This window comes from Caretta caretta, chromosome 2, assembly GCF_965140235.1.
Source record: "Caretta caretta isolate rCarCar2 chromosome 2, rCarCar1.hap1, whole genome shotgun sequence".
Lineage (NCBI taxonomy): Eukaryota > Metazoa > Chordata > Testudines > Cheloniidae > Caretta > Caretta caretta.
Window position 1 is genome coordinate 250448974 of NC_134207.1, and position 25584 is coordinate 250474557.

A 25584-nucleotide genomic window follows, 5' to 3' on the forward strand; every position below is an offset into this window, starting at 1 on the left:
TCAGTAGGTGGAATGAAAATGGTAGATGTAATAGATTTAGATTTTAATAAAGCATTGAAACTGTCTCATGAAATGTTAATTGAAAGCTTAATTTGAATTGTTTTAGGGGGCTGTCGTGGATTGAAACGCAAACGGGTGGTACACACAGAGTAATGATAAACAGCAATATATAGAGGTGGTATCTAGCAAAGTACCACCGGCATTGGTGTTCGGTGCTGTTTAATCTAACATCTTAATTTATGATCTGGAAGTGGGAGGGAATGGCTTTTTAGTGACATTTGCAAGTGGGACTAAATTAGGAGGTGTTGCGAACACGGATGAGGATGGGGAAATAGTACAAAAGCACATAGCTAGGCTGAAAACTTAGACAGCAGATAATATGAAATTCATCTTAAATACATGGTGAGTTGTGACCAGTGGGGGCCTATGATCTGCATGGCTCCACTGGCTCACAAACCAGCATAAGGATGAAGCAGGAATACATCTAAGGGAAAATGATCGTAAAGGACATGTACTCAGTGACAGAGAGAAGGCTGAAAGAAATATAAGGGCTACACTGGACGGCAAATTTGATGTAAGTTTGTAAAGTAAGCAAGGCCAGTACACTGGTGGGCTGCATATGCAAAAGCAAGAAATTAATGTCCCTTCTAATAGAGTCTTTACCTCACCTGGAATGTTGTGTTCAATTCAGGGTACCACATTTCCCAAATACTGGTTACAAACTAGAAGGAGGTCAGAAGAGGGCAACAAAAATTATCACAGAGCTGGAGAGATCAATATATAATGTAAATGTTAAATAGTATTCCCCACCTGGCTGTGTGGTAGCTAAACATGGGGCTAGATAAGTTGTCATACATTCAAAGGATGTAAATTGCAAGGAAGAGAAGAATTCTTTAGGGTTCAGTCTGACAATTGCTCCTTGCATAGTACCAGCTTGCTGGATTGGACCTTTTGGTAGTAGAAAGAGATCCAACTAGTACATATGGGATAGAACTAGGAAAAAGATGATTTAGGTGGAAAGTCAGAGATAATTTCCTGATAATGAGCTGTTTTAAGCTATCGGATGTTGGATGTTTAAAACTAGGCTGGGCAAACTTAGCAACTGAAGTACTGGGAACAATCCTGCATTTGAAGGGACAGGCACTGGATGATCGTCTAGGCCAAGGGTTCCCAAACGTTTTGCCACCACAACCCCATTTTACTCAAGTATTTCCTGCTGGGACCCCAGATAGCACGGGGGATGCCATTTTGCTCTATGAAATGGCATCTTCCGCACAGTATGACCTCTTACATATAGCGCATGCGAGGTCACACTGTGCAGGGGATTTCATTTTGTAGAGCAAAATGGCGTCCTCTATGAATCGGGACCTTGCACACACCATACATGTCAGGTCATGCTGTGCAGATCAAAGTGGCATTATCCGCACAAGTAGGGATCTCTGCGACTCTGTCTGCTGATGGCATGACCATGACCATTTGGGGTTGTGAGCCACAGTCTGGGAACTGCTAGGTTAGGTCTTTTTTACATCTCTGACTTCTGTAATTCTGGGAGCTGCAGGCAGGAGGAAAGAATTCTACCCTGAGACCACTATGGAGTAAATAGTAAAGCAGAAAAATTATGAAAAAAGCATATGACGTGAAGGTAAAACAGAGTTACTCCTTAAAGAGGAGAAATATATTGGTGTAAGACACAGCAAAGGAATATATGAAGAAAAATAGACAAAGAGATTGGATGAAAAGAAGCTATGGGATGAGATATACTGTGCCAGCAAAATGTACAAAAAAAGGCTTGGAACCACAGGGTAATCACAACAAAAGGGAAAATTCATATTTTTTTAAAAAAGTATCTCAGGGTCAAATTGGAAAGAACAAGAAAAAACAAGAGGAAACAGCAGGAAATGAGCTGCTGCAAGAAGGGTTCTTCAGTATTTAATGTGACATTTCAGATGCAATATAATATACAGAGCCAATTCTCTTGTATCTAAATTCCCATTTCGGAGACAAATGACAGCATCCTGAAAACACCAAACCCTTATGAGTGGCATGGAGAGGGTCCCCTCTGCATTTCTCCCTAAACTTTCCATGTGGAAACAGGATCAGCTACTTTCACGCCCGCACATCTCCCTCTTCCCCTGGGCACTGCAGAAAGTGCTGTGTGGTTCCAATGTAGAGGGGAGTGGGCAGGCTACTTGGGGTTGAGGTAGCAGTGCACAGCTAAGTTACGCCTGAAGTGTTTTTTCTGGAAATGTAATGCAGTAAGAGGGCATATGACATTTCTGCCTAGCCCAGCCCACGTCGGGCCTCTCCTGCCTTTAATGGAGTTCTTGGGAGGAGGGATACTGTCCAAGGAGCAGCACCAGAGCAGCTGCTGTGCTCTGTATGGCTCTTGGCACCCTGCAGATCTTGGGAAGTCCATGGAGTTTGTGATGTAGTGCTGCACCTTTTCTTGGAAGAGAGGTGTTAAACCCTGTGCCTGACAAGGATGCAGGGCTCTGTGAGTTCCCTGCTTCCTTTCGAGGGAGGGAGTTGGTATAATCTGCGCCACTCTGAAGCTCTCGCATGTCAAATCCTTATTTTTACAAAGATAGTGCAAGGAAATCAAAAGCAACTTGGACTTTGAGGGCAATGGATTTCACCTCATCAGGAGTAAGGTGTGGATTTTTGTGGTCACTGGTCACAAGGATTAAGATAATATTCAATCCACTCTTCACAGCTGACATTTGAGATTAGATTAAACCTGCCAAGGCCCATCATATTAAAGTTGCTGATCTTTTACTGGAAGAGGCATTCTCATTCATGACGGAATGCACCAAAGGACTGTTTTTCTAAGCAATGATCAGTACAGGAAGTGTTCTGCCAAAAATAATTGTCTTTTGTAACTGCTGAACAGCTTCGAACAAAATAGGTGCTTTGAAAGCAGACGGTGGCCATGCTACACATAGACAGACAGACAGACAGAAAAGACAGTGTATTTGGAGATACATCAGTACTATAGGATTTCAGTTTGAGGTTTGTCAATCTTAATTTATTCACAAAACACCACAAATGCAAGGCCTTAAATAAAAACAGCCAAGTGGTGTGGTATCAAATTAACTGCTGTTCTATTACAAGAATCAGGTTAACCACATAAAAACCAGTCAGGAAGTCCTTACCAAGCCCCAACCATACCTTTAGGTGTTGGCTACTTGCCCATTTTCAGGAACTTCCAACCTGTCTTAGTATGGTCCACAAGACAACCACCAAGTGTGCTAGTTCTCTGTCCTTCCCAAAGGACAGCTTTCTTATACCCTAGCAGAATCCTAATGTAGTACACTGAGACTTTGAAATGGCATGTCCTTGCTGATTACAAAATAGGCTATTAATTGATTTAAGAACACGTTGCACCCACTGTGGGCACTGGGTGCATCTCTTGAATCCACCTTCTTCCCTGGATCATGCTCAATGGCAAGAGCAACTTATCTGGACATAGAAGGGAAAGTGTAAGCTCTGCTACAAATGAATGCGCAGCATCACTGGGCCCATCTCTGCTTGAGGAAAGTGAAAACCTCATGAAGCTTAACTGCCCAAGGACACTTGAATCTGGGCTTCCACCCAACACTGTAGACAACAGCAATTCACTCAGGATTGCAGGCTCACTGCTGACGACAGATCTAGAAGTGGGCACCTTGGTGAGATCAGCCACTGCCTGCGTACACAGTGCTTTGAGTAATATTAAAATAATGGTGACAACCTCCCTTTCTCTTGTGTGCTACTCTGGAACTGTGAAACAGTGTGTGTGTTTGATATGCAGTTAATGAACTTCCATTGTGCCAAGCAAGCATTGCAGAATGTCTCATGAAAATATCCTAATTAGTGAGTGGACTTGAGTAGACATGCACAAACTCTAAAATATCAGAAGCACACCAGTGAGTGTAGCGTACTCCCAGGAATTCCCATGAGGATGTTTCAGAATATCCTGTCTAGTTCCTGTCTAGTCAAATGCAGTGGGGAATGGGGTTTGCTTTAAGGGACCATAAATTAAAGTATGTGGCTTAATTATGGCAGAGTTTCTTGATTTCTGAGTGGTTTGAAGCTGTTCCTATTTTTTTTTCTTTCTTTCTTTTTCATTTTAATGCATTTGCTTGCACGATTGTTTTTAACTAGTAGGTCTTCCTGAACAGAGAGACCCCCTCACATCTGGATATAGCCATTCAAACATCTCCTAATTCTTGGTGCTCTATACTGAAAATGGTTTGTGTTGCTCTGATCAGTTTGAACAAAGTTAAGTGTTGATTATGATTTGAGAGACAGCTGTCTTTGTTAGAGGCAAGGTTTTGAATGCATTTTCTCCTTATTCATTTGTATTTTCACTTAAGGTTTACAGGCAAGTGTCAGGAAAAATTAAGATTTGTCTAGAATAGGAAGTTATTCCTTTTAAAAAAAATTTTAAAAAGCATAAGCTGTTTTAAAATTCACACACATCTGAAAAACCAAGTACCTTAACTGTTCTATATACTCGGCTATTTACAGAGAATGTAAACAATGAAAGGAAAATGATATCTTTGAGGTGACAAATAGAAGCAACTGGAAATGCCCTGGGTAGGATGGTGGTGAAAACTACTTATTACCTAAGGCCTCGTTTTAGGAATCTGATCAAAGAGACCCTGTATTGTCAGACCCTTATACCTGTACAGAGTCCCACTGATGTGAGGGGGACTTTTACACGGGTATAGGGGCCTGCCTCCATGAATCACATTGCAGGACCGTGGTTTAAAATTTGAAGATACTATTGGTTGTCCTCAGAAATGATTGCCGTTGTCGTCTGCTCTTTGACCATCACATAATAAACAGCTCTCCAATACCCAAAGATCTTGGTTCTGTGGTACCCTGATTCCTGTACAGTATCACTCTTTCACTTATTTTCTTTTTCCATATGTGCTAACTTGCCTTTAAGAGGGGTAATCTTTGCTTAACAACATAAATGCCCTTTTCCTCACCCTGTCTCAGGCCCGTTAGATACAACAATCTTGTCTGTTTCTAAGCCACTACTATTTCTCTGTCTCTCCAAAAATCTCTTTTAGTCTAATATGTTTCAATGGCATTTAAGGTACACCTAAATCTTTTTTTTTTCTACAAATGTCCTTATTTATTTTCTTTTCAGTATTGGTGGGTTGATTTCCTCTCCTCAGCATCACCCCCCCCCCCGCCGAGGGGGACGACGACGACATGTATTTTGCAGAAAACAAAGCTGTGTGTCAGACACCATTTCTTTACTGACAAACATCGTTTGATTTGCAAGAGAGAATAGTATCCTGCTTTGCTTGTTCTATAGGAAACACGATGAGATGGTAATGGCCAGAGACCGTTTTCAAGCCTATGATATCTTTCTGCAAAACCTGCGGAAAGGTCATGATAGCCTCTCTTCCTTGAAATATGTTTTGAAGTGAGCATGTGGCATAGAATCATAGAATATCAGAGTTGGAAGGGACCTCTGGAGGTCATCTAGTCCAACCCCCTGCCCAGAGCAGGACCAATCCCCAACTAAATCATCTCAGCCAGGGCTTTGTCAAGCCTGACCTTAAAAACTTCTAAGGAAGGGGATTCTACCACCTCCCTAGGTAACGCACTCCAGTGTTTCACCACCCTCCTAGTGAAAAAGTTTTTCCTAATATCCAACCTAAACCTCCCCCACTGCAACTTGAGACCATTACTCCTTGTCCTGTCATCTGCTATCACTGAGAATAGTCTAGATCCATCCTCTTTGGATCCACCTTTCAGGTAGTTAAAAGCAGCTATCAAATTCCCCCTCATTCTTCTCTTCCGCAGACTAAACAATCCCAGTTCCCTCAGCCTCTCCTCCATAAGTCATGTGTTCCAGACCCCAATCATTTTTGTTGCCCTTCGCTGGACTCTCTCCAATTTCATAGTATGGATTGTCTTCATAAAATATTTTTGAGGAATGGAAACTATTTGAATGCTTTTTGGGAAATCTTTCCAGGCAATTATTTGTAGGCAAGTGTCACGGTGGAATTAACTATGTTAGTAGGTGCTTGAAAAAGCAAACAATAAAAAATGGTCTGCCTTGACTGCAAACAAAGGGCTTTAAGGAACAATGATCTTCAAGTTTATGATTCAAAATGAGGCATTCTGTATTCTTTTATGACTCTGCCCCAAATTTCCTTCATGATCTTTAGCATGTAATTTAACCTCTTCAAACCTCAGTTTCTCCCTCAGCTTCCCCAAGTATTTTATTGCTGATTGAAGAGGAGATACAGGAGAATAAAGATGTAGACATGTAAATGGATTTAAAGTAGCAGGTCATAATTTTGTTAACTTTACTATTAAAGGGAGGGACTGATTTTCCCCCACCCTCAAAATTACAAGGTATTAATTGGATCTAGTGCAGACTTAAAGGAATAGTTGTTGGCCACCTTTTGCCAAACTCCTACTACCAAATTCATGATTCAGCCCAATGCCAAACCCTTATCTCTCTTCCCATGAGGCGGAATGAGGGTGTAGTCAAGGGAATAACTAAGTCTGCAAAAACTTAAGACCTTCCCATACCCCACAGGTTAATGGAGAACAGGGTCCACCAGTCAGGGTACTGTGCTTGGGCTTACCCTGGAGCTGGCCTCTCAAAGCCACCTGTGTGCACTGGATGTCAGCCACAATTTGCAACACTATTCATTCACGTTTGTTATCACAATCTCCTTTAGAATGGTACTGTCCCTTATCCAAATCCCTGTGGGGGTCAGGAAGAAATCTTCCCTCAGGGCATGACTAGCAATATATCCAGTGGTAGCTGTGTTTCCCCTATTCCCTCCCTCCCCCGCCCCCTCCCCTTCTCACAGCATCTTGGAGGCCTATGGATGCTGCAAGCTGTGAAGGAGCACTGGGCATCTCGCCAGCCTAGTGCAGAGAGAGAAAAAAATCCAATCTGTAAAAGATCATCTGGCCAGACCCTCAGCAAGTTTGGAAACCCAGCTCTGACAGCTACACCTTCTAGAGGACATGGCCTGTGAGGAAACTTTCAGCAGCAAGAAGTCTGCTGAGTGCCTGGGAGTGCACAAAAGGAGGAGGGAGGGCTTGCTGGAGCTAGTCTGCTTCTTCACCTCCTCTCAGTTGGTCAGTGGGTGGGCATGGGAGGCAGAGTGTGTGGAAGGCACCAGGCAAGAGTCCAGGTGTCAGAGGGGAAGCCCTCTCTCCCACTCCCCCAGACTCAGCTCTCCCCAGACAATCCAATCAGCCACCTCTCCTGTCTATACCTACTAAGATAGGAAGAGGCATTTTTTATAATGTAGTATCACAAAAATGTTTGGCCAACAATTTTATACTCTTCTTAACAGCTACGTTTGTAAATGCTGCAAGTTTGTTACACCTTGTGAGTGCACCAACACTTTATAGGGTAAGGCATGGACGCTGCCTGGAAGAGCACACAATCTTACATGGGATCATCATATGTTCAATAATTGTTTGAATAATGGACATAACCTTTCTCTTCCATTCCTTGACCTGAGGTTAAAAGGGACCTATCCACTTTTCTAGGTATTGAAGAGGAAATAGCTTACGGTTGATGTTCTGGGGCTGGGGCTGGAGCTGGGGAGGTCCTAAAAGCATTTCACCTGAGCAAAGCTAAAGCACTGTTTTTAATGTTAGACATTCATATTTTGTGTGTCATAATTGAGTTTAAAAAACATTATAAATCAGTGATTTAACAGTAAGACCTTTCATGTATCATCACCTCTATTCAAACATGGTTCAGAATTCCTGTTGTTTTTATTTGTATATATACTCTCAACACTTATTCCCTGCGCCTACAGATAAGCCAAACTGAAGCATCTTATCTGCACTCTCCATTTCTGCCCTATTCAATCCCTTGGAACTCTGAGAGTTTGGAAAATTGGAGCAGGATCTGAACCACCCCTGGTTTCTGGCTTTGTAAGCACCACCTTACGTTTGGGCCAGTTTTACTTTCGACCCCAAATATAGTATATACATTCTTTTAGCTCAGGCCTTTATTTGGATAGTACATTGCTAACCTGTATATAAAATGGTGCCTGATGGTATATTCTTTTCATTTCAGTCCTATATGGAAGACCATTTGAAGAATAAAAATCGTCTGGAGAAAGAGTGGGAGGCCCTTTGTGCTTATCAAGCTGAACCCAATGCTACAACCATTGCCCAGAAGGAGGAGAATGTCCAGAAGAATCGCTCTCAAAGTGTCATAACATGTATGTACCCTTGAAATTGGAATGAATATATATTAATTTCTTCATGTTCTCCTTACCACCTTTTGGTAAAGCATTATCAGAGTTATAGGTGAATGGTAAAGCATTATGCGAAACAGTATTCGTTTCTATCTAAAAGAAAATCACAGCTTTCAATATTTGCTTGATATGCAGCCTGTTTGTCCTGTCAGACGTTTGACTTGTCTCCTTATGTTTTCCTTGCAAAATGTATAGCTATATCATACGACGTTTCAGAACAGTGACAGCAAGTGCTGTACCATGTAAATCAACCCCCAGCGTGCTTTTCAAACACTGTAATGCAGTTTCTGTGCAAGATCAGCAGTTATGGTTACTGAGTAGAAATAAGCTTGGCTTGGCTTTCGATGAGCTGGTATCATGTTCATGCAAAGCAGTAATACCAGCAGTTTGTAATGAGAGCCAGAGTAATCTGTTCATCAGATACTCAGCTGTAGTGAGTAAGCCCCTATCAGCTTAATTGGCAAAGCTTATGAAATGGCTGCTGTTCTAGGTTAGGCTTAGGACGAAATACAAGGCTGAAAGTGGCCAATATTTGTATTCCCAGAATCTGTGTGTGGGGGGTTTTTTATGTAAAAGGCTGTCTTTGCGAGTATAAATACAAGCAGCATATCTACTGTATGTATTTTCTCCTAGATTATTACACCGTTGGCAGTAACTAACATTATTTGCTGAATGCTGAGCCCCATAAAAAACAGAGAGAAATTGACCACAATTTTTATTAAATAACCAGTGGAACAAAACCTAAACCAAGAACAGTCAGGACCCCCAGCTGCAATGGCAGCTTTATTTCAAAGAGTGCCCGCAATCTAGTTGTGTGGTTTGGCAGTTACCATTAACTATTTAAATTTTTAAGTGCTCTGAAAACATTAATTTTCCCTATGACAGATGCAAGTGTACACTGTACAGTTGGGGAAATGGAGACAGGTAACACACTGAGTCAGAGCCAGGATTAGAGCCGAAGGGTTGATAGTGCCACATTACTACTTAACTTAGCCCTTCAGTGCATGGCAGCTTGGGAAGCCCTTTAATTCTGCTTAGTTATGATCAAGGTTCCCTTCCTAGCACTATCTTTCCTAAGAGTACATAAAGCAGAAGAATACATAGTGAAGAATAGTCACTTTTGCACTATCAATTCACTTTTGTGACTGTGGAGCTGACCCAAAGCCCACTGAAGTAAATTGCAAGATTCCAGTGGCTTCAGTGGGCTTTGGAATCAGGCTTATTGAAAAGTTTCAATCTCAGAAGTGCAGTAATAAGCACCAAGTTCTGGAAAAGTAACTTTATCCACCAGAGCTAAACAGCTGCAGAGCTTTTGCATCCTTTTAAGTGCTAATAGGAAAAAATATTTGCTGACTTAGCATAGAGCAGTTTATCACGTCTTGTTAACAGATACTGCTCAAAATGAATCATCTTAAAGTGTGCTAGTGAGTATGGACTTGCAGTCATTCCACTTTGAGCTGTGATCTGTCCCATCTCCTAAACTAAGGTGGATCATCCCTGGTTAGCAGCTGAGTGGAAGGCTGCCAAGGAAAGCACAGATGCTGACAGAAATGGTATTGGTTGCTCTGCAGGTGACTCTTCCCTCTGAGTCCAAGCTGAACTAATACTGTACGGTGGTTGGGGACACTATGCTGTGGAGAGGTGACAAGTTGGCTGAGATTTAAAACGGAGATCTGTTAGTCCAATAAAGATCCCCCTTTTGCGAAAGTAAGAGTGCTAAAACCCAGTTTCCTGGGAAAATTTAAATTGCATTCTGCCTAGTAATGTACTTGATGTTCCCCTAGTAGTCTAAATTGGACAGAGTAAGCTTCACTTTCTTTCCTAAATAGCAACATTGTTGCGGTGCTACGTTGAAAACCTGGCATGTTATACCCCAGAGATATTTCAGTGATAGGCGAAGAAATGTGAGCGAGAGCTTCAACTGTTACATTTTGATCGGTTGATGGTTATATGTTTGTATGGAAAACTAGGAAAACGATATACCCGTTTAAAAAATAAATGACTCATTTAATAAGTAAACTTTTTGGTAAAATAATGGTTTCTATGAATTCTCTACCAGGCATGTTTTCCTTACTTACCTTGCACGAATGGTACTGTGAAATAAGTTAACTAGATTTCAATACAAATGCAAGAAAAGTTAAACTTTTGGCTAATATTAAGTGAACTAAGTGCAAAGTAGGATCATATGTAGCTTTACATAATCTTCAGGATGTTTAGTTTTTATACTTCAACAGTTCACAAGTTCCACAGTTCAGTACAGTGTTTTGTGTGTGTATTTCTGGAAGTGTAGCAAAAAAAAAATCACACATGAAGCATGGGGAAGGCTGATCCAGGGGTTAGGACACCAATCTGGGACTTGGGAAACATTGGTTCAATTCCCTGCTTTACCACAGATTTTCTGTGTGACCTTGGGCATGTCACTTAATCTCTCTGCCTCATTTCCCCATATGAAAAATAATGGGGAATTTTCCTAACTCACCACAGTGCTGTGAGGATAAATACATTGAAGATTGTGCAATCCTGAGTGCATTGCTGTTGTGGGCTATATCAGTACCTAAGTTAGATAAAGACACCTAATTTTATATAGCACCAGCTAAAAGTGTGTGTGGTGTTTTCTCCTCTGCAGCCCCCCAGGTTAGGGAGCCTTCCTTTCGTCAACTTTCCCATCTCACATGTCTTATTGTCACATGCCGTTTCTGATCTGGCCAGAATAATAGTAAATGTAAAGAACTAGTCTGATGTTTACAGGATCTACTAAAGCTTTGCTAAACATCTGAACTAGTTGGAGTAATGACTAGCATTAGGCCTGTCCGATCTTCTCTCTCACTTTCATAGTTCCTTTCTGTATCCACCCTTATTCATCTTTCTAACTTTCTTGTGGGTCCTCTCCAGGTTTCTTTCTTTCTCCTCCTTCCTGCTTTTTTCTGCTGCTGCTTCTACTCTGCTTTTCTCTGCTTAGAATTTAATCAATACACAGTTCACAGCAAAATTATTTGTCCACTGAACTTGCATCAGTCACTATTTACCATAATTGTCACCACAAAGAACATATGTCCATAATTGCTGAACATCTTTTTGGAGAGTGACTACCAGTTTCTGGAGGCTTTGGCGTGTCAAAGCCTGTTTCTGGAGGCTTTGGTCGTTCCATCTTGTTTACATACTTAATACTCACCTCACCCCTCAAAAATAAACTTACGCAGATGTAATGTCTTCTCATCCTATTTCCTTGTGTATTAATTGTGCTGTTGGATGTCCCATTAAAGCACATATGAACATAATGGGCTCATTGCCAACAATCGATGCCACCTGAAAGCAAGCATAGGCACAAACTCTTAAGAAAACATGTCCATAACTTAACCTAGGAGCTTTCTTGTGAATTCTTCCATTTCATCACCAAACCCTTTACAAACATATTAGTCCTCTCACCCTTCAATAAACGTACCATGGCACCATAATAAGATACACCACATCAGTGATGCCATCATGACAAAGTATTAAATTAAAAAAATTCACTGATTCTCAGAGTTATTGATCTGACACTTAGCTTTCATAGAATCATAGAATATCAGGGTTGGAAGGGACCCCTGAAGGTCATCTAGTCCAACCCCCTGCTCGAAGCAGGACCAATTCCCAGTTAAATCATCCCAGCCAGGGCTTTGTCAAGCCTGACCTTAAAAACCTCTAAGGAAGGAGATTCCACCACCTCCCTAGGTAACGCATTCCAGTGTTTCACCACCCTCTTAGTGAAAAAGTTTTTCCTAATATCCAATCTAAACCTCCCGCACTGCAACTTGAGACCATTACTCCTCGTTCTGTCATCTGCTACCATTGAGAACAGTCTAGAGCCATCCTCTTTGGAACCCCCTTTCAGGTAGTTGAAAGCAGCTATCAAATCCCCCCTCATTCTTCTCTTCTGCAGGCTAAACAATCCCAGTTCCCTCAGCCTCTCCTCATAAGTCATGTGTTCTAGACCCCTAATCATTTTTGTTGCCCTTCGCTGGACTCTCTCCAATTTATCCACATCCTTCTTGTAGTGTGGGGCCCAAAACTGGACACAGTACTCCAGATGAGGCCTCACCAATGTCGAATAGAGGGGAACGATCACGTCCCTCGATCTGCTCGCTATGCCCCTACTTATACATCCCAAAATGCCATTGACCTTCTTGGCAACAAGGGCACACTGCTGACTCATATCCAGCTTCTCATCCACTGTCACCCCTAGGTCCTTTTCCGCAGAACTGCTGCCTAGCCATTCGGTCCCTAGTCTGTAGCGGTGCATTGGATTCTTCCATCCTAAGTGCAGGACCCTGCACTTATCCTTATTGAACCTCATCAGATTTCTTTTGGCCCAATCCTCCAATTTGTCTAGGTCCTTCTGTATCCTATCCCTCCCCTCCAGCGTATCTACCACTCCTCCCAGTTTAGTATCATCCACAAATTTGCTGAGAGTGCAATCCACACCATCCTCCAGATCATTTATGAAGATATTGAACAAAACCGGCCCCAGGACCGACCCTTGGGGCACTCCACTTGATACCGGCTGCCAACTAGACATGGAGCCATTGATCACTACCCGTTGAGCCCGACAATCTAGCCAGCTTTCTACCCACCTTATAGTGCATTCATCCAGCCCATACTTCCTTAATTTGCTGACAAGAATACTGTGGGAGACCGTGTCAAAAGCTTTGCTAAAGTCAAGAAACAATACATCCACTGCTTTCCCTTCATCCACAAAACCAGTAATCTCATCATAGAAGGCGATTAGATTAGTCAGGCATGACCTTCCCTTGGTGAATCCATGCTGGCTGTTCCTGATCACTTTCCTCTCATGCAAGTGCTTCAGGATTGATTCTTTGAGGACCTGCTCCATGATTTTTCCAGGGACTGAGGTGAGGCTGACTGGCCTGTAGTTCCCTGGATCCTCCTTCTTCCCTTTTTTTAAGATTGGCACTACATTAGCCTTTTTCCAGTCATCCGGGACTTCCCCCATTCGCCATGAGTTTTCAAAAATAATGGCCAATGGCTCTGCAATCACAGCCGCCAATTCCTTCAGCACTCTTGGATGCAACTCGTCCGGCCCCATGGACTTGTGCACATCCAGCTTTCTATTGGAGAGTCAAACTAACACCAGTTTACTAAACCTTAATGAGTCACTGTCTCGCTCCTTTATCCATTACTTAAAAATGTGTGCCACATTCTCCTTGTTGATTAGTTAGTTCAGGGGCCCTGCCTTCCAGTGGATGAGACTTCTCCTAAGTGCGTATTTAGCTCCATGCTGCGTGAGGGTTTGTCTTCAGACCACATTTAGCACATTTAAGCCATGTGCTTCCTGTAGCCAGAAAATTGCAGAATAATTCTTCTTCATACACCCTTTACAATAAGCAAGGTTGTGAAGTTTTCTCTGACCACCCTTATGATCTCAGATGTCACAAGGCCCTAAAGCTGCCCATGGTAAAAGTATCTATAATACATTAGAGTTCTTGTAAAGAAAACACACACACATACACAGACACACTCTGATGTAGTCAGAAATCCCTACTGTGCTGTTCTATATATAAGTTTGAGCAGAATGAGCATTGTCATTCTTTATTCTGAAAATGGCACCTGAATATGTCTCCACTGCAATCTAAGGTATGACATACCTGTGCTAGTTTTACCTGCACTGGCTTGGCTAAAAATTGCAGTGTAGATATGGCAGCACAGACTTCAACACTGCGAGTAGGTTCTCCAGGTCCCCAGTGTGCTTGTCCAATCTACCCTAATGCCTGTAATGCTATCTGCACTTGTGTTTTTAACCATGCTAGTGCAGGTGGGTCTGCCTGAGCGGCAGTTACACCTCGGATTCCAATGTAGATATACCCCAAGTACGCATCTCTCCTCCTAAGATATCTACTACAACTCACGTTTTCGATCATAAATCTTTTTTTTATTTTGTATAGTGGTTTCACCGGGAAGCCTGAGTTGAACAGCTTGACTGCATTTTTTCTCTGTCTTTTGGTGTTTCTCCTGTTTTATGTTGATGTGCCACTTATGAAATAATTTTATGAGAGGAGCCAAGAGTAGCTCAGTCGTTCTACATTATTTTTGTACCTTTAATTGGATTTCAGCAGAAGTGCTCCCATTGCTGGGTTAATTTTGCTGATGAGATCAAATGGCTGTAAATAACATTTCATAAGCTCATACAAATGAGAAGTCCAATCTATCTAATGTAAAACACAAGGTGGTCGTTCCATCTTGTTTACATACTTAATACTCACCTCACCCCTCAAAAATAAAATTAGGCAGATGTAATGTCTTCTCATCCTATTTCCTTGTGTATTAATTGTGCTGTTGGATGTCCCATTAAATGTTATGCAGTGTAGAGAATTAATAAAATTGGGACACAATTCTACTAGTGCTAAGGGGCCAAATCATGACCTCGTCAGTGTGATGATGCAAGAGGACCAAAAGCCCATCCCTGCAACCTTGCATAGGCTACCTTCATCAGTAGTACTGTGAGAGCGGAAGAGAGCTTCTCAGAGCTGCACAGATGTGTGAGAGGGGGTGCGGACCAGGCAGGGCCTTGACTTTATCCGGGGCTGACGAGAGGGGAGGAAAGTCAGAACGGTTGTACCGGGTCCCTGAGTTCAGGGGGCCACCAAAGAAACTTCTGTAACATGTGTGAATAAAGTGAAAAGGGAGGGAATGGGGCCCCAGTGAGCATGATGTACCAAGGCCCCAAAATTCTTTCGATGGGCCTGGCTCCATCCAACTACTGCACTGAGCAGGATAGTTCCACCAGATCATGTATTGTACTGGGTATATACCGGACACAGTTTACTCTCTTCCAGCAGAAGTCGGGGAGGTACTCTGAGTCACAAGTTTCCTCCCATGCTGCTCCAGCAGAGCCCAACAATGTGCTGTCCCTTAATTGGGGCAATTTGTTATCTCCCAATCCAGCCATAAATTGTATTTTGCTTTTTCTGTGAGAAATAATCAGAAATGCAAGGTCTGCATGTATTAATTCCCAGCTTTATGTTTCAGAACAATATCATTTTATAAAGAAGCTAGATGGAAAAGGCCCATTGGGTCATCTAGTCTATCTCCCTGCAAGTGCCGGATTGTTCTCTCCAGATTTTTTTCAGGATTTTTTCCTAGTCTAGTCTTAAATGTCATGAGCAATGGAGCTTGTCCCTCTTCTTATGTGAGACTGTTCCACATCTGGTAGATTGTTACCATGAGAAAACGTTTTCAGAAGTTAGCCTCTAAAATCTTCTTTTAAAGACTTTCATTTCATGATTGAAGTTGGGGCTGTAGCAAATCTAAGCCAATTTAGTAGTTAAAATAAAATAACTCTCCCACAATATTTTACATTGTCTGCTTTTGAAATGTACATTAGTTTGCCTTTTAATTATTTTTAACTTTACAGGTGTGGAAAATTTGGGTGGAAATACTATATTTTATTTTGCCTTTGCAGATGATCATTCCAGGATATGCTTGAAAGCTGAAAATAGCCATGACAATTCAGACTACGTCAATGCCAGCCCAATTGTAAGTACAGTATCCAATGGGAAGTAATCCAAATAATCCAGCTTTTATCCTTAGCCTATCAGTATAATATGTTAACTTGATACCAGCACCACTGTAATTAACAGTGGCTTGGGTCTATATCTACCTCCAGTCCCCCAACATTAATGACTCAAGCCATCACTTGGGAGTGCAAGTACATACATTCCATACACTTGCTCATAATGCCTTTGAAGATTGTAGACAAAGGACAATAATGCCAATAGATAACGAGTCTTAAATCTATATATTATTTTTCTGTACCTGACAGTAGTGACTTGCAAACTGCACAACTCAGCATGGTACGTTTAATTCAACAGACCTTTTCCATTGTGTAAGGAGGTTTGCCTGATTTTCTGTCACTCTAATTTTTCACCCTTACTTTCCCTATCCTAAAAACGACCATGTATTAGAATGGTTTCTCTAGCCACAGAGAGCTGGGCTTTGCTTCTTGTAAAGCCAGTCAGTGCTGCTCCTCAAATTTCAGAGGTGACCCTTCCTCTTTCCCTCCTTCATCTGTTGCCTTCCTGGTGCTGAGTGATTTACTTCTGCAGCGATCTGGGTCTACCTCTGATCTTGCTGTTCTCAAAGCAGAGAATTAAATCTCTTACCACCACCTATATTATAACTCAAAGGCCAATTTAGGTCAATGCAGTTCTTAGGCCATATCCCTCTAAACTTTCTAACGTGCCACCTTGTACTTCTCCCACTCCTACACAAATTGAATATGCATAGTTTATTTTGTTCGTGAAAGATACCAGAGCAATCATTTTAGAGGCCAAAGGCCTCTCTGTTTTTTAGCTACAGAACAGGTACGGCACAGCGAGCAGCATTGCCCTATCAAGGTGTCTCAATCCTGACATGGTGGAACCATCTCTAGGCATGAGGAAGCAGTGTTTTCTCATGGCCCACGTAGTCCTTGCCTCTCTGAGGCTACCAGCTGGGGGGCTATTTATACTGGTGGGATTTATTTGTGTCACTTTAGGACACTGAAAATCATTAGAAGGAAATAACTTTGACCAAGCATTTAGGCTGGAGAATTAGGTGAAACTGTGTATCCTATTACTGGCTCCTGGACCAGTTTCCAGTGTTACTCTCTCAGTTAAATCATTTTGTGTGGACTATGCAACTGGCAAATTGCAACAGAAAGATTTGACATTACAGGTTGTTTCCTTCCAATTTTCACTGACAACACTTCCCTTTCTAAAACAGCATCTTGTTGGGACTGTACTCTGAGCTACACATCTGGTATTTTGAGCAGAATTTGAAAGGTTTGATTTTCTTGAGTATAAAACAGTTTAATGAAACTCTCTCTCCAGAGAGTCAGTGCAAGATACCAAATTTCCTGGCAGTTTTTAGGGTGCTGTGGAATATTGGGATTTTGTGCGTAATATGTACTCTGGGGACCAGACCACCAGTCCAGTTCTGACTATTCTAATGTTCAGTTGTGCAAAGCAGCCATAAAAGTCAGTGGATCTGGCCACATGAGGATTTCCCCTATGTAAGAGAATCTTCTGGTGACGTACTAGCTGCTTGTGGCTCCTGCCCTCAGGAAGAGGGGAATGACCAGAGTATCACTGCACTCCAGTGATCCCTAGCTGCTGGGATGGCCCCTTGAGATCAAGGGCAGCTGAGCATAAGTTAGAGCAGCCTTTAGGCTGCCGTATATCTGTCTGGGGCTGGACCATTTCCTGGTCAGCATGAGGATCAGGGAATCATAATGGTGGCTTAAAGCCACCTTTTCACACCCCCTCACTCTCCCATTGTGCACTGTGCACAACTCAGCCAGACCTGAGGTTCTGCCTCTGGAGCTTCAAGGTTTCTTTCTTTCCTGTCTTTTATTGTTTAATTCTCTTCAGGACACAGTGAATGAGGTATGTTTGATCAAGCCTTGCAAAGCCTTTGCTACACGTACATTTTATAGCGCTCTGACTTGCTGGCTCATGGGGTGTGAAAAATCACCCCCCTGAATGCAGCAAGTCAGAGTGCTTTCAAGCACTCGTGTAAGCAGGCTCCGAGTGCTGGGAGCGAATCCCCTCGCGGAGGTGGATTACCAGGAGCGCTGGGAGAGCTCTCTCCCAGCACTCGTGCGTGACCACGCTCACACTTCAAAGGGCTGCCACGGGAGCGCTCCAGCAACAGCACTCTGAAGTCTCCAGTGTAGCCGTGCCCTCTGAGGCTGCAGTGGCATAGCTGCACTGGTGTAGTGCCTCAGTGAAGATGCTTTCTACACAGACGGAAAGGCTTCTCCTGTCTGTGCCGGCGAGCCACCGCCCCGGGAGCTGGTAGCTATGCTGACAGGACAAGCCCTCCTCTTGACATAGCGCTGTGTACAGTTAGGTATAACTGCATCACTCGGGTGTGGATTTTCTACACCCGTGAGTGACATAGTTATAGCAACCTAAATTGCTAGTGTAGACCACGCCTTAGTTGAAGTGTACGGCTCGAGAGGTTTTGCTCTGAAGACAGGAGTAGGAGCTGTAGACAGAAAACATGATATTCTGTTTTCTGAGGACTAGGGTGTGAACCGCTTATTCCTATTAGTGAGCACTTACTTACAAGAGTAGTGGTGTAAGTAAATACTCGTGTGAGTAAGAGTCCAGCAGTCTGACCTTCATTGTCTGCTATAGATGTAAAGCGCCCAGAGTGCTTGGGAATGGACCCATATACAAATCTCTAGGTTATCTGTTCCTTGAAACTTTTTTATTAAATGAAAATGCACTGAAGTTTGAGATGATGGGATGGGCGGGGGCACTAGAGAAAGGTGTCTTCGGGGCACAGGTGGGAATGGAGTCCCCAGAGTCAGTGCAAAGGCGCAGAACCTTTGCGTGGATAGTCCTGCCAAGAGCTGCGGTGTGTTGCAGGATCGAGCCCACAGTCTGGGGAAAACTACAAAGAGAAACTTGTGAGTGTTTACCCCACAGGAGGAAACAATCTGGCCCAGGTTTATTGAAAGGCTGTGGAGATCAGACAAGCACAGTCTGTGTTACATAAAAGAAGGAAACTGTTCAAGATTAGAATTGTTTCCTAATGGTTCATTGTGTTCAATTTTAACTGTTTGCAAACCAACAGACTGAGTATGTAATTCCCGAAGGTGATGCAGTGGGAGGTTGCCAGGGAGCAGTGACCCATCTGTAAGTCTACAGTGGAAACCTAGTTGTCAGAAGCTCTTTAAGTTTAAGCAAAGCCAAGGATGTTTTGTTTTAGCTAGATTTGTTCATTTGGTATCAGTTCATCAGAAAATGGAGAGAAAAATTGGAAAGACTGAGCCATTCTAGTTTGTAGCAAATCCTGGGACTTCCCAATCCTTCCTCTTCCCCCAGGTCAGGATCCATTTAGAACTAGTCCCTAAGCCCTGGTCTACACTAGGACTTTAGGTCGAATTTAGCAGCGTTAAATCAATGTAAACCTGCACCTGTCCACACGATGAAGCCCTTTATTTCGACTTAAAGGGCTCTTTAAAATCGATTTCCTTACTCGACCCCTGACAAGTGGATTAGCGCTTAAATCGGCCTTGCCGGGTCGAATTTGGGGTACTGTGGACACAATTTGACGGTATTGGCCTCCGGGAGCTATCCCAGAGTGCTCCATTGTGACTGTTCCGGACAGCACTCTCAACTCAGATGCACAATTGTTTGCCGTTGCTCTGATGCAGGGAGGGGCGACTGACGACACGGCTTACAGGGTTGGCTTACAGGGAGCTAAAATCAACAAAGGGGGTGGCTTTACATCAAGGAGTATTTCAGGCAGGACTTCACGGAGGGTTCCAATAAGAAATGGTGCACCTAAGTTATTGTTCTTATTGGAACAAGGAGGTTAGTCTGGCCTCTGATTGATACATGGCTAGATTTACCTCACTGCACCTTCTCTGTGAGTGACTGCAGTGTGACCTAGAGGAATGAGTCCCCTAGACGGGGGGGGGTTGCAAATGAGTACAAAACAAATCTGGTCTATTTCTTGTTTTGATCCACTCCATCTATCTTTTACATCTTTGGCTGGCAGCAGACGGTGCAGAAGGACTGCATGCCATCCACATCTCATGGCTGCTCGGCAGAAGATGGTACAATAGGACTGCTAGCCATCCACATCTCTTGCCTGCCCGGCAGAAGATGATGCAATAGGACTGCTAGCAATCCGTATCACCTGCCTGCTCACCATAAGATGGTTCAATAGGACTGACTGCAGGACTAAAGAGAATGACTTGAACAAGTCACTCCAAATTTAGTCCCTGCGCCCATGTCTGCCCAGGCGCTCCTGATCGACCTCACACAGGCGACCAGGAGCACCTCGGACATGACGATGACGGCTACCAGTCCTATTGCACCGTCTGCTGCCACAAGGCAATGGGTTGCTGCTGCTGTGTAGCAATGCTGTACCACGCCTGCCAGCACCCAGGAGGCATACGGTGACAGTGAGCTGAGCGGGCTCCATGCTTGCCGTGGTATGGCGTCTGCACAGGTAACTCAGGAAAAAAGGCGCGAAACGATTGTCTGCCCTTGCTTTGACGGAGGGAGGGAGGGAACGGGGGCCTGACGATATGTACCCAGAACCACCCGTGACAATGTTTTAGCCCCATCAGGCATTGGGATCTCAACCCAGAATTCCAATGGGCAGCGGAGACTGCGGGAACTGTGGGATAGCTACCCACAGTGCAACACTCCGGAAGTCGACTCTAGCCTCGGTACTGTGGAAGCACTCCGCCGAGTTAATGCACTTAATGCACTTAGAACATTTTCTGTGGGGACACACACTCGAATATATAAAACCGATTTCTAAAAAAACGACTTCTATAAATTCGACCTAATTTCGTAGTGTAGACATACCCTAAGAGCACGTAGAAAGCTGTATCTGTAGTCCTTACCCAGCTGAGACAGTCTATACTGCGTATTGCTATTGCTTTTGTCTGAGTATTTTCTCTTAGCTTTATTAGCTACATACTTGGTTTGTTCTTTCTTGAAACATACAGTCGATTTGAAATACCAGTGATTCCTCCTTTACTCACTCTTGCAATAATCATACCATTTTTTAAAAAGAATTCTGCCTGTCAGTTTAAATAACCTCAGTAATTATCATGTCAATACAATGACGTTTTTGGTGCACTTGTGCCTTGGAGTGGTGGGACTGGAAGGGAGTATTGTAGTGTACTGCAATGTGGCCACTAATAACACAAGATCAGTACCGTCTGAACTGAACTAGAAGAGGATTATTTCCCCTTGCATGTGTGAGTCGTCTGATGAGGGTACAGTGTAAAATAAAGCAATTATATTCAAGACTCAGAAAAGGAGGCTTCCAGGGGTGTACTTGTAGCTGTGTATATCCAGCTTTGGGGTCAGTGGACCCATCTCCGTCTGGGGCTCGCTCAACCTTGATTTAAGTCTAAATGAGTGCAGCAATACTGGCTGAAAAAAATTCTCCACACTAGACAATGAGCTGGCCACCTGCCCACATGTTTCTTTCTTTTTAAAAAAGCTACCGCTTCAAGACCTCCATTCCTCCCAGGATGTTTTGAAAACTGGGGTTAGACTCATGGCCTCAACATAGTTGAAAGTGTGTGGGGAAGGTCAGTAGAGCGATTTGATTAATGCTCTTTCCTTATCCCTTTAATTTTATTCTAGTGTAAAACAAGGCAGAAGGAATTCTTATGAAATTCCATGGAGTGAAAGTGAAGTGAAAGTCTGCTTTCCTTTCCTCTGAAATAACATAAGAAAAGCTTGCAATTACAGCACAAGGAGACCCTGACTGTGCAGAATAAAACTGTGATAATTACATCTGTCATATTTGTGGTTAGTCCTCATTAAATTTCAGGGAAATCATCCAGTAGTAAATAATGTGCAATCTCTGCTTTTAAATCAGAGGTCATGAAAGTAAATGGAAATTCTGTTTTTCCTCATAGGGTGTCTGAGGCGGGGGGAACCCCATCAGCTACATTAAAAACTCGGCTTGCTTATTATTGAAGACACCAGACTGAGGAATGTCATTAACATGACAGTTTGTTCAAACACAGCATACAAATTTTATCATGGAGAATAGACACTGAAATTCATAATGGCATTCACAACCAGATTTACTTCTTTCATTCCATAATGGTTTTTAAAAGAAGGATTTTTAAATTGTTTTAAATTTTAATTCAAGTATAAAGATAGGGACCAATTACCACCCCACCTTTTTTTTATTTTAATGTAGAGATGAAAGTGATGACTAAATAGTACTGTATTTGCTGGTTCGTCTTACTATTAAGGAAAGAAATTTCAATGCTAGCACAAGAATATTTACAGTCCCTGTAAGTTATGAAAGGATACGTGGAAGTGAACTGTATTAATGTTGCAAAAAACATCAGATCTGAGAACTGCATTTTAAATTGCTTTGATTTATATGTATATTTGAAGGCACTGGTCAGTGCTTAACCTGCTTTCCTAGCATTCTAATGATAAAAACAGTGAAAACGATAGATGTACCAGTCTTGCATACAAGGTGGATATTCTGTTTCTAATCTCACACCAGTACAAATTAGGAGTAACTCTATTAGTCAGTGGATTTAAATCCATATAAAAATGGTATAAATGAGCTCACATCAGACCCAGCATATCCATCTATCTGTCTGTGTATAGTAATGATCCTAGGGGTCTATGTATATGTCAGTGTAACAAATTTATAGATTACGTAAGATTTCATAATGGTTAATGATGCAGGTATATATTTTAATTTGCTCTTTTATGGACAGTAGTTAACAGGTACCTACAAACAACTTAAATCCAAATACAATACAGTTGACTGATTACAACTGGAATATACTGATTTTGCTGTATTTCATGAGCAATATCAGTGAAATCACGCAACAGCCTAATTTGTATCTAAAACACCCAATGAAACAAAGAGTTTTACTGTGAGTAGAAATTAATGAGATTTGTGCAAAGTCTTAGCATGGACAAGTTGGATAGTGTTGTATTCAGAAAAACAAAAAGCAGAATTAAAGCAGTAGTTTTAACTTGGTACCAATGTAAAGATGGAAATATAATTATGTAGTATCATAACCTGAAATTATTGCAGTTAAAGTTGGGCACTACTAATCATGACATTATGTTCATTGTGCTGTTCTCTGGTTTAAGATATTGTATATCAACTTGCATTTTAAAATACCCTAGAAAGCCACAAGACACGTTCTTAACCCATCTTAGGTTTATGAGTTCTTTGATTTGATCTTCTATGAAACTCCTTTTCTGACAATAAGTCTGAATAGGATAGATAGTTCCTTTGAGGTTCTTTTTGTGTAGTTTTTCGTCCTTGTGAACTTTTAGCAGGGTTAGTAATCAAAATTAATGCAGTTAATTGTGCTATGGTTTGTAGTGGTCCTTGATCCTTTTCTTTTCCCTTCCCCAAATGAAATCATGGAAAAATAGACTGGTACATTATCACACAACCTTTTCAGCCATTCCTGTGCTGCAGTGGAAAATGAAAATTCCATTATAGTAGAACATTTGTAATAATTGCACCACTTTCTTTCTAAAAATGGCTGAGCCATTTACTGCTGATGTAAAGCATGTGAACTTTGAGCTTGGGGGGTGGCGCAGAGAGAAATCTTGTTCTCATTGAACAATTGCATATGTAACGTGTTTTCTTAAGATTGTTCCAGGACAAAACTTTAGAAAACCAGACCTGTTGATTTTTGTTTTAATAAACTGATAGTTTGGGATCTGATATTTTCTGCTCTGGATGACTTGTTTTTTATCTAATTTTGAGGAAGAAAGGGGGTAATGGCTCCTGGAGGGAGGATAGTGACTAGGTGAGGATATAAAATGCTGTGCTTTGCTCAGTGATCAGTTGGCTTAAAAACCGTTACTGATTGTATTTATTTATTCCAGTTCTTATTAACTACAATAAAAGAGGGCCCATCCGGTGCCCTTGACAGTCTTTGAAAAGTACATTAATAAACAAATAGACCCATCAGTTATCCAGGTCACATCTTATAAAATTTGATCAAAGTGGTGACTTTTCAAAGTCTTCCTAAAATATGTAGTCTTTGAAGCTGTAAATATAAAGAAGTTAACAAAAACAGGCATTATGTTCAATTAGTTTAGTCTTTGCTCTATTTTTGTTCATTTAAAGATCATTTAATAGCATGATGGGGCTTTCTGCCATCTTCTATTTACTCTGAGCATACAAAGTGTTCCTGCTTATAATTATTTTCTGTACAACAGAATGTGCTCAGAATGTTAACGCTTGTAATTGTCTTCTGAGTTATTGTTAAATTGATGATACATTTCACCACTTTGTGCTCATTATGATGTTTGCCACGTTCCAAACAGCACCTTTGTGACAGTAGCTGATTAATGCTGAAATGCCAAGAGCGGCCTATTCCTGATTTATCAGATAGCTGAGTGTTTAGAAGTATTTCTTCCATGACAGTGCTACTTACATCATCACTGACTTCTTGTGCCTTTGTTTTCTGGTGTATACACACGTGCGCACACACAAGTGATCAGTTTAAAAAAATCCAAATTATGATCTTTAATACTATTGACTTATTTTCTTTGGCTGAGGTTTTCAGAGAGAAGCCTAAATTCAGGCTTCTAAATCTGTAATTAGATATCTAAATAAGTGGCCTGCTTTCAAAAGTGCTAAGCACACTGCAGTTTCCACTGAGGTCGGTGGGACCTTGTGGGCAGATTGCTTTTGAAAACCAAACTATTTAGGCCCAGTTCAGCAAAGCAATTAAGTCTTTGTTTAAGTCCCGTTGAAGTCAATGGGACTTAATCACACGTTTTGCTAAATTTGGCCCTTATTTAGACGCCTAATTTTAAACTTTATTTTTGAAAAATGTGGCCCTTCTTACCTGATTCCCAAATTTTCCTGATAATCATATTTCTGTTTGTGAAAAAAGCTATTTTTTCTTGGTCTCAAAATACCTGCAATACTAAATGTCCTGCCTCCAGAATCGCTTTTGGCGAAAGGCAAAGAGTTGCTCTGCAGAATTGTTTGCTGAAAAGGCAAATACCTCAATGAATCAGTCACTCAAACAAGAGTATAATACAAACAAGGAATTAGAAACACTTCTATTTTTGTCAAGGTTTCTTCTAACAGTGTGTTGTATTTTAAAAGTAGGCTTTTATTAAAATGGACTCAGCAACATAATTTTACTTGCATTGTGTTGTCATGGATGAATTTTAATATTAGGTGCAGGTTTAATTATGCATCAGAACATTAGAAGCATAAAAGGTTTTTTCTACTTTTTTGCAACATTCATCACATTGTTGTTCTATTAGAATAACTTACATCTGTTCTTTTGTGTTCCTTCCTTCTTTTCTGTTGCACATAATTATGAGGTGCCTTCTTTTATGCTGACATCCACCATTGCTGAAAATTTTGATAGGCTATGAATAAATCCAGTAGATGCCTGTTAATGGAAATATGACTTGCATTCATTCCTATTAAGATCTTAACTTCACTGACAGTACAAAAAACTGTGTTGGGGTGAAGTAAAGTCTTTGAGTCAAATTCTGTTCTCAGTAACTTGGCATTGGCTACAAATTATTCTCACTGACTTCAATGGGAGTTGCAGGAGAGCAGAATTTGGCTCTTTTTCTTTACATTCAAAGTTTTGTGTTGGTCTCTTAAGGGTTAGAATGAGTATTTAAAAAAAAATCCCTCAGCCGATCTTCTCTTTTATCAGGAGAATGGGGCCCAAGATTTAAGACCAAGAAAACCACCCATCAGTTTGAAAACATTCATTATAACACACTAATCCTATTTACTCTTGATGACTTTGTTTCTTAGCTTTTTTCCCCCTGTTCAGTCA

At 41.7% G+C, this 25584-nt stretch overlaps 1 protein-coding gene across 6 annotated transcripts in view; it reads left to right on the top strand.

Moving 5' to 3' along the window:
* Nucleotides 1–25584, top strand: part of PTPRN2 (protein tyrosine phosphatase receptor type N2) — a 1070187-nt gene that overhangs the window by 993407 nt on the left and 51196 nt on the right. For all 6 annotated transcript variants that reach the window (XM_048837619.2, XM_048837620.2, XM_048837615.2 and 3 more), the window contains 2 exons: nucleotides 8063–8210; nucleotides 15703–15776. In XM_048837619.2, the coding sequence (XP_048693576.1) occupies nucleotides 8063–8210; nucleotides 15703–15776 (222 nt within the window). The remainder of the gene's footprint in view (nucleotides 1–8062; nucleotides 8211–15702; nucleotides 15777–25584) is intronic.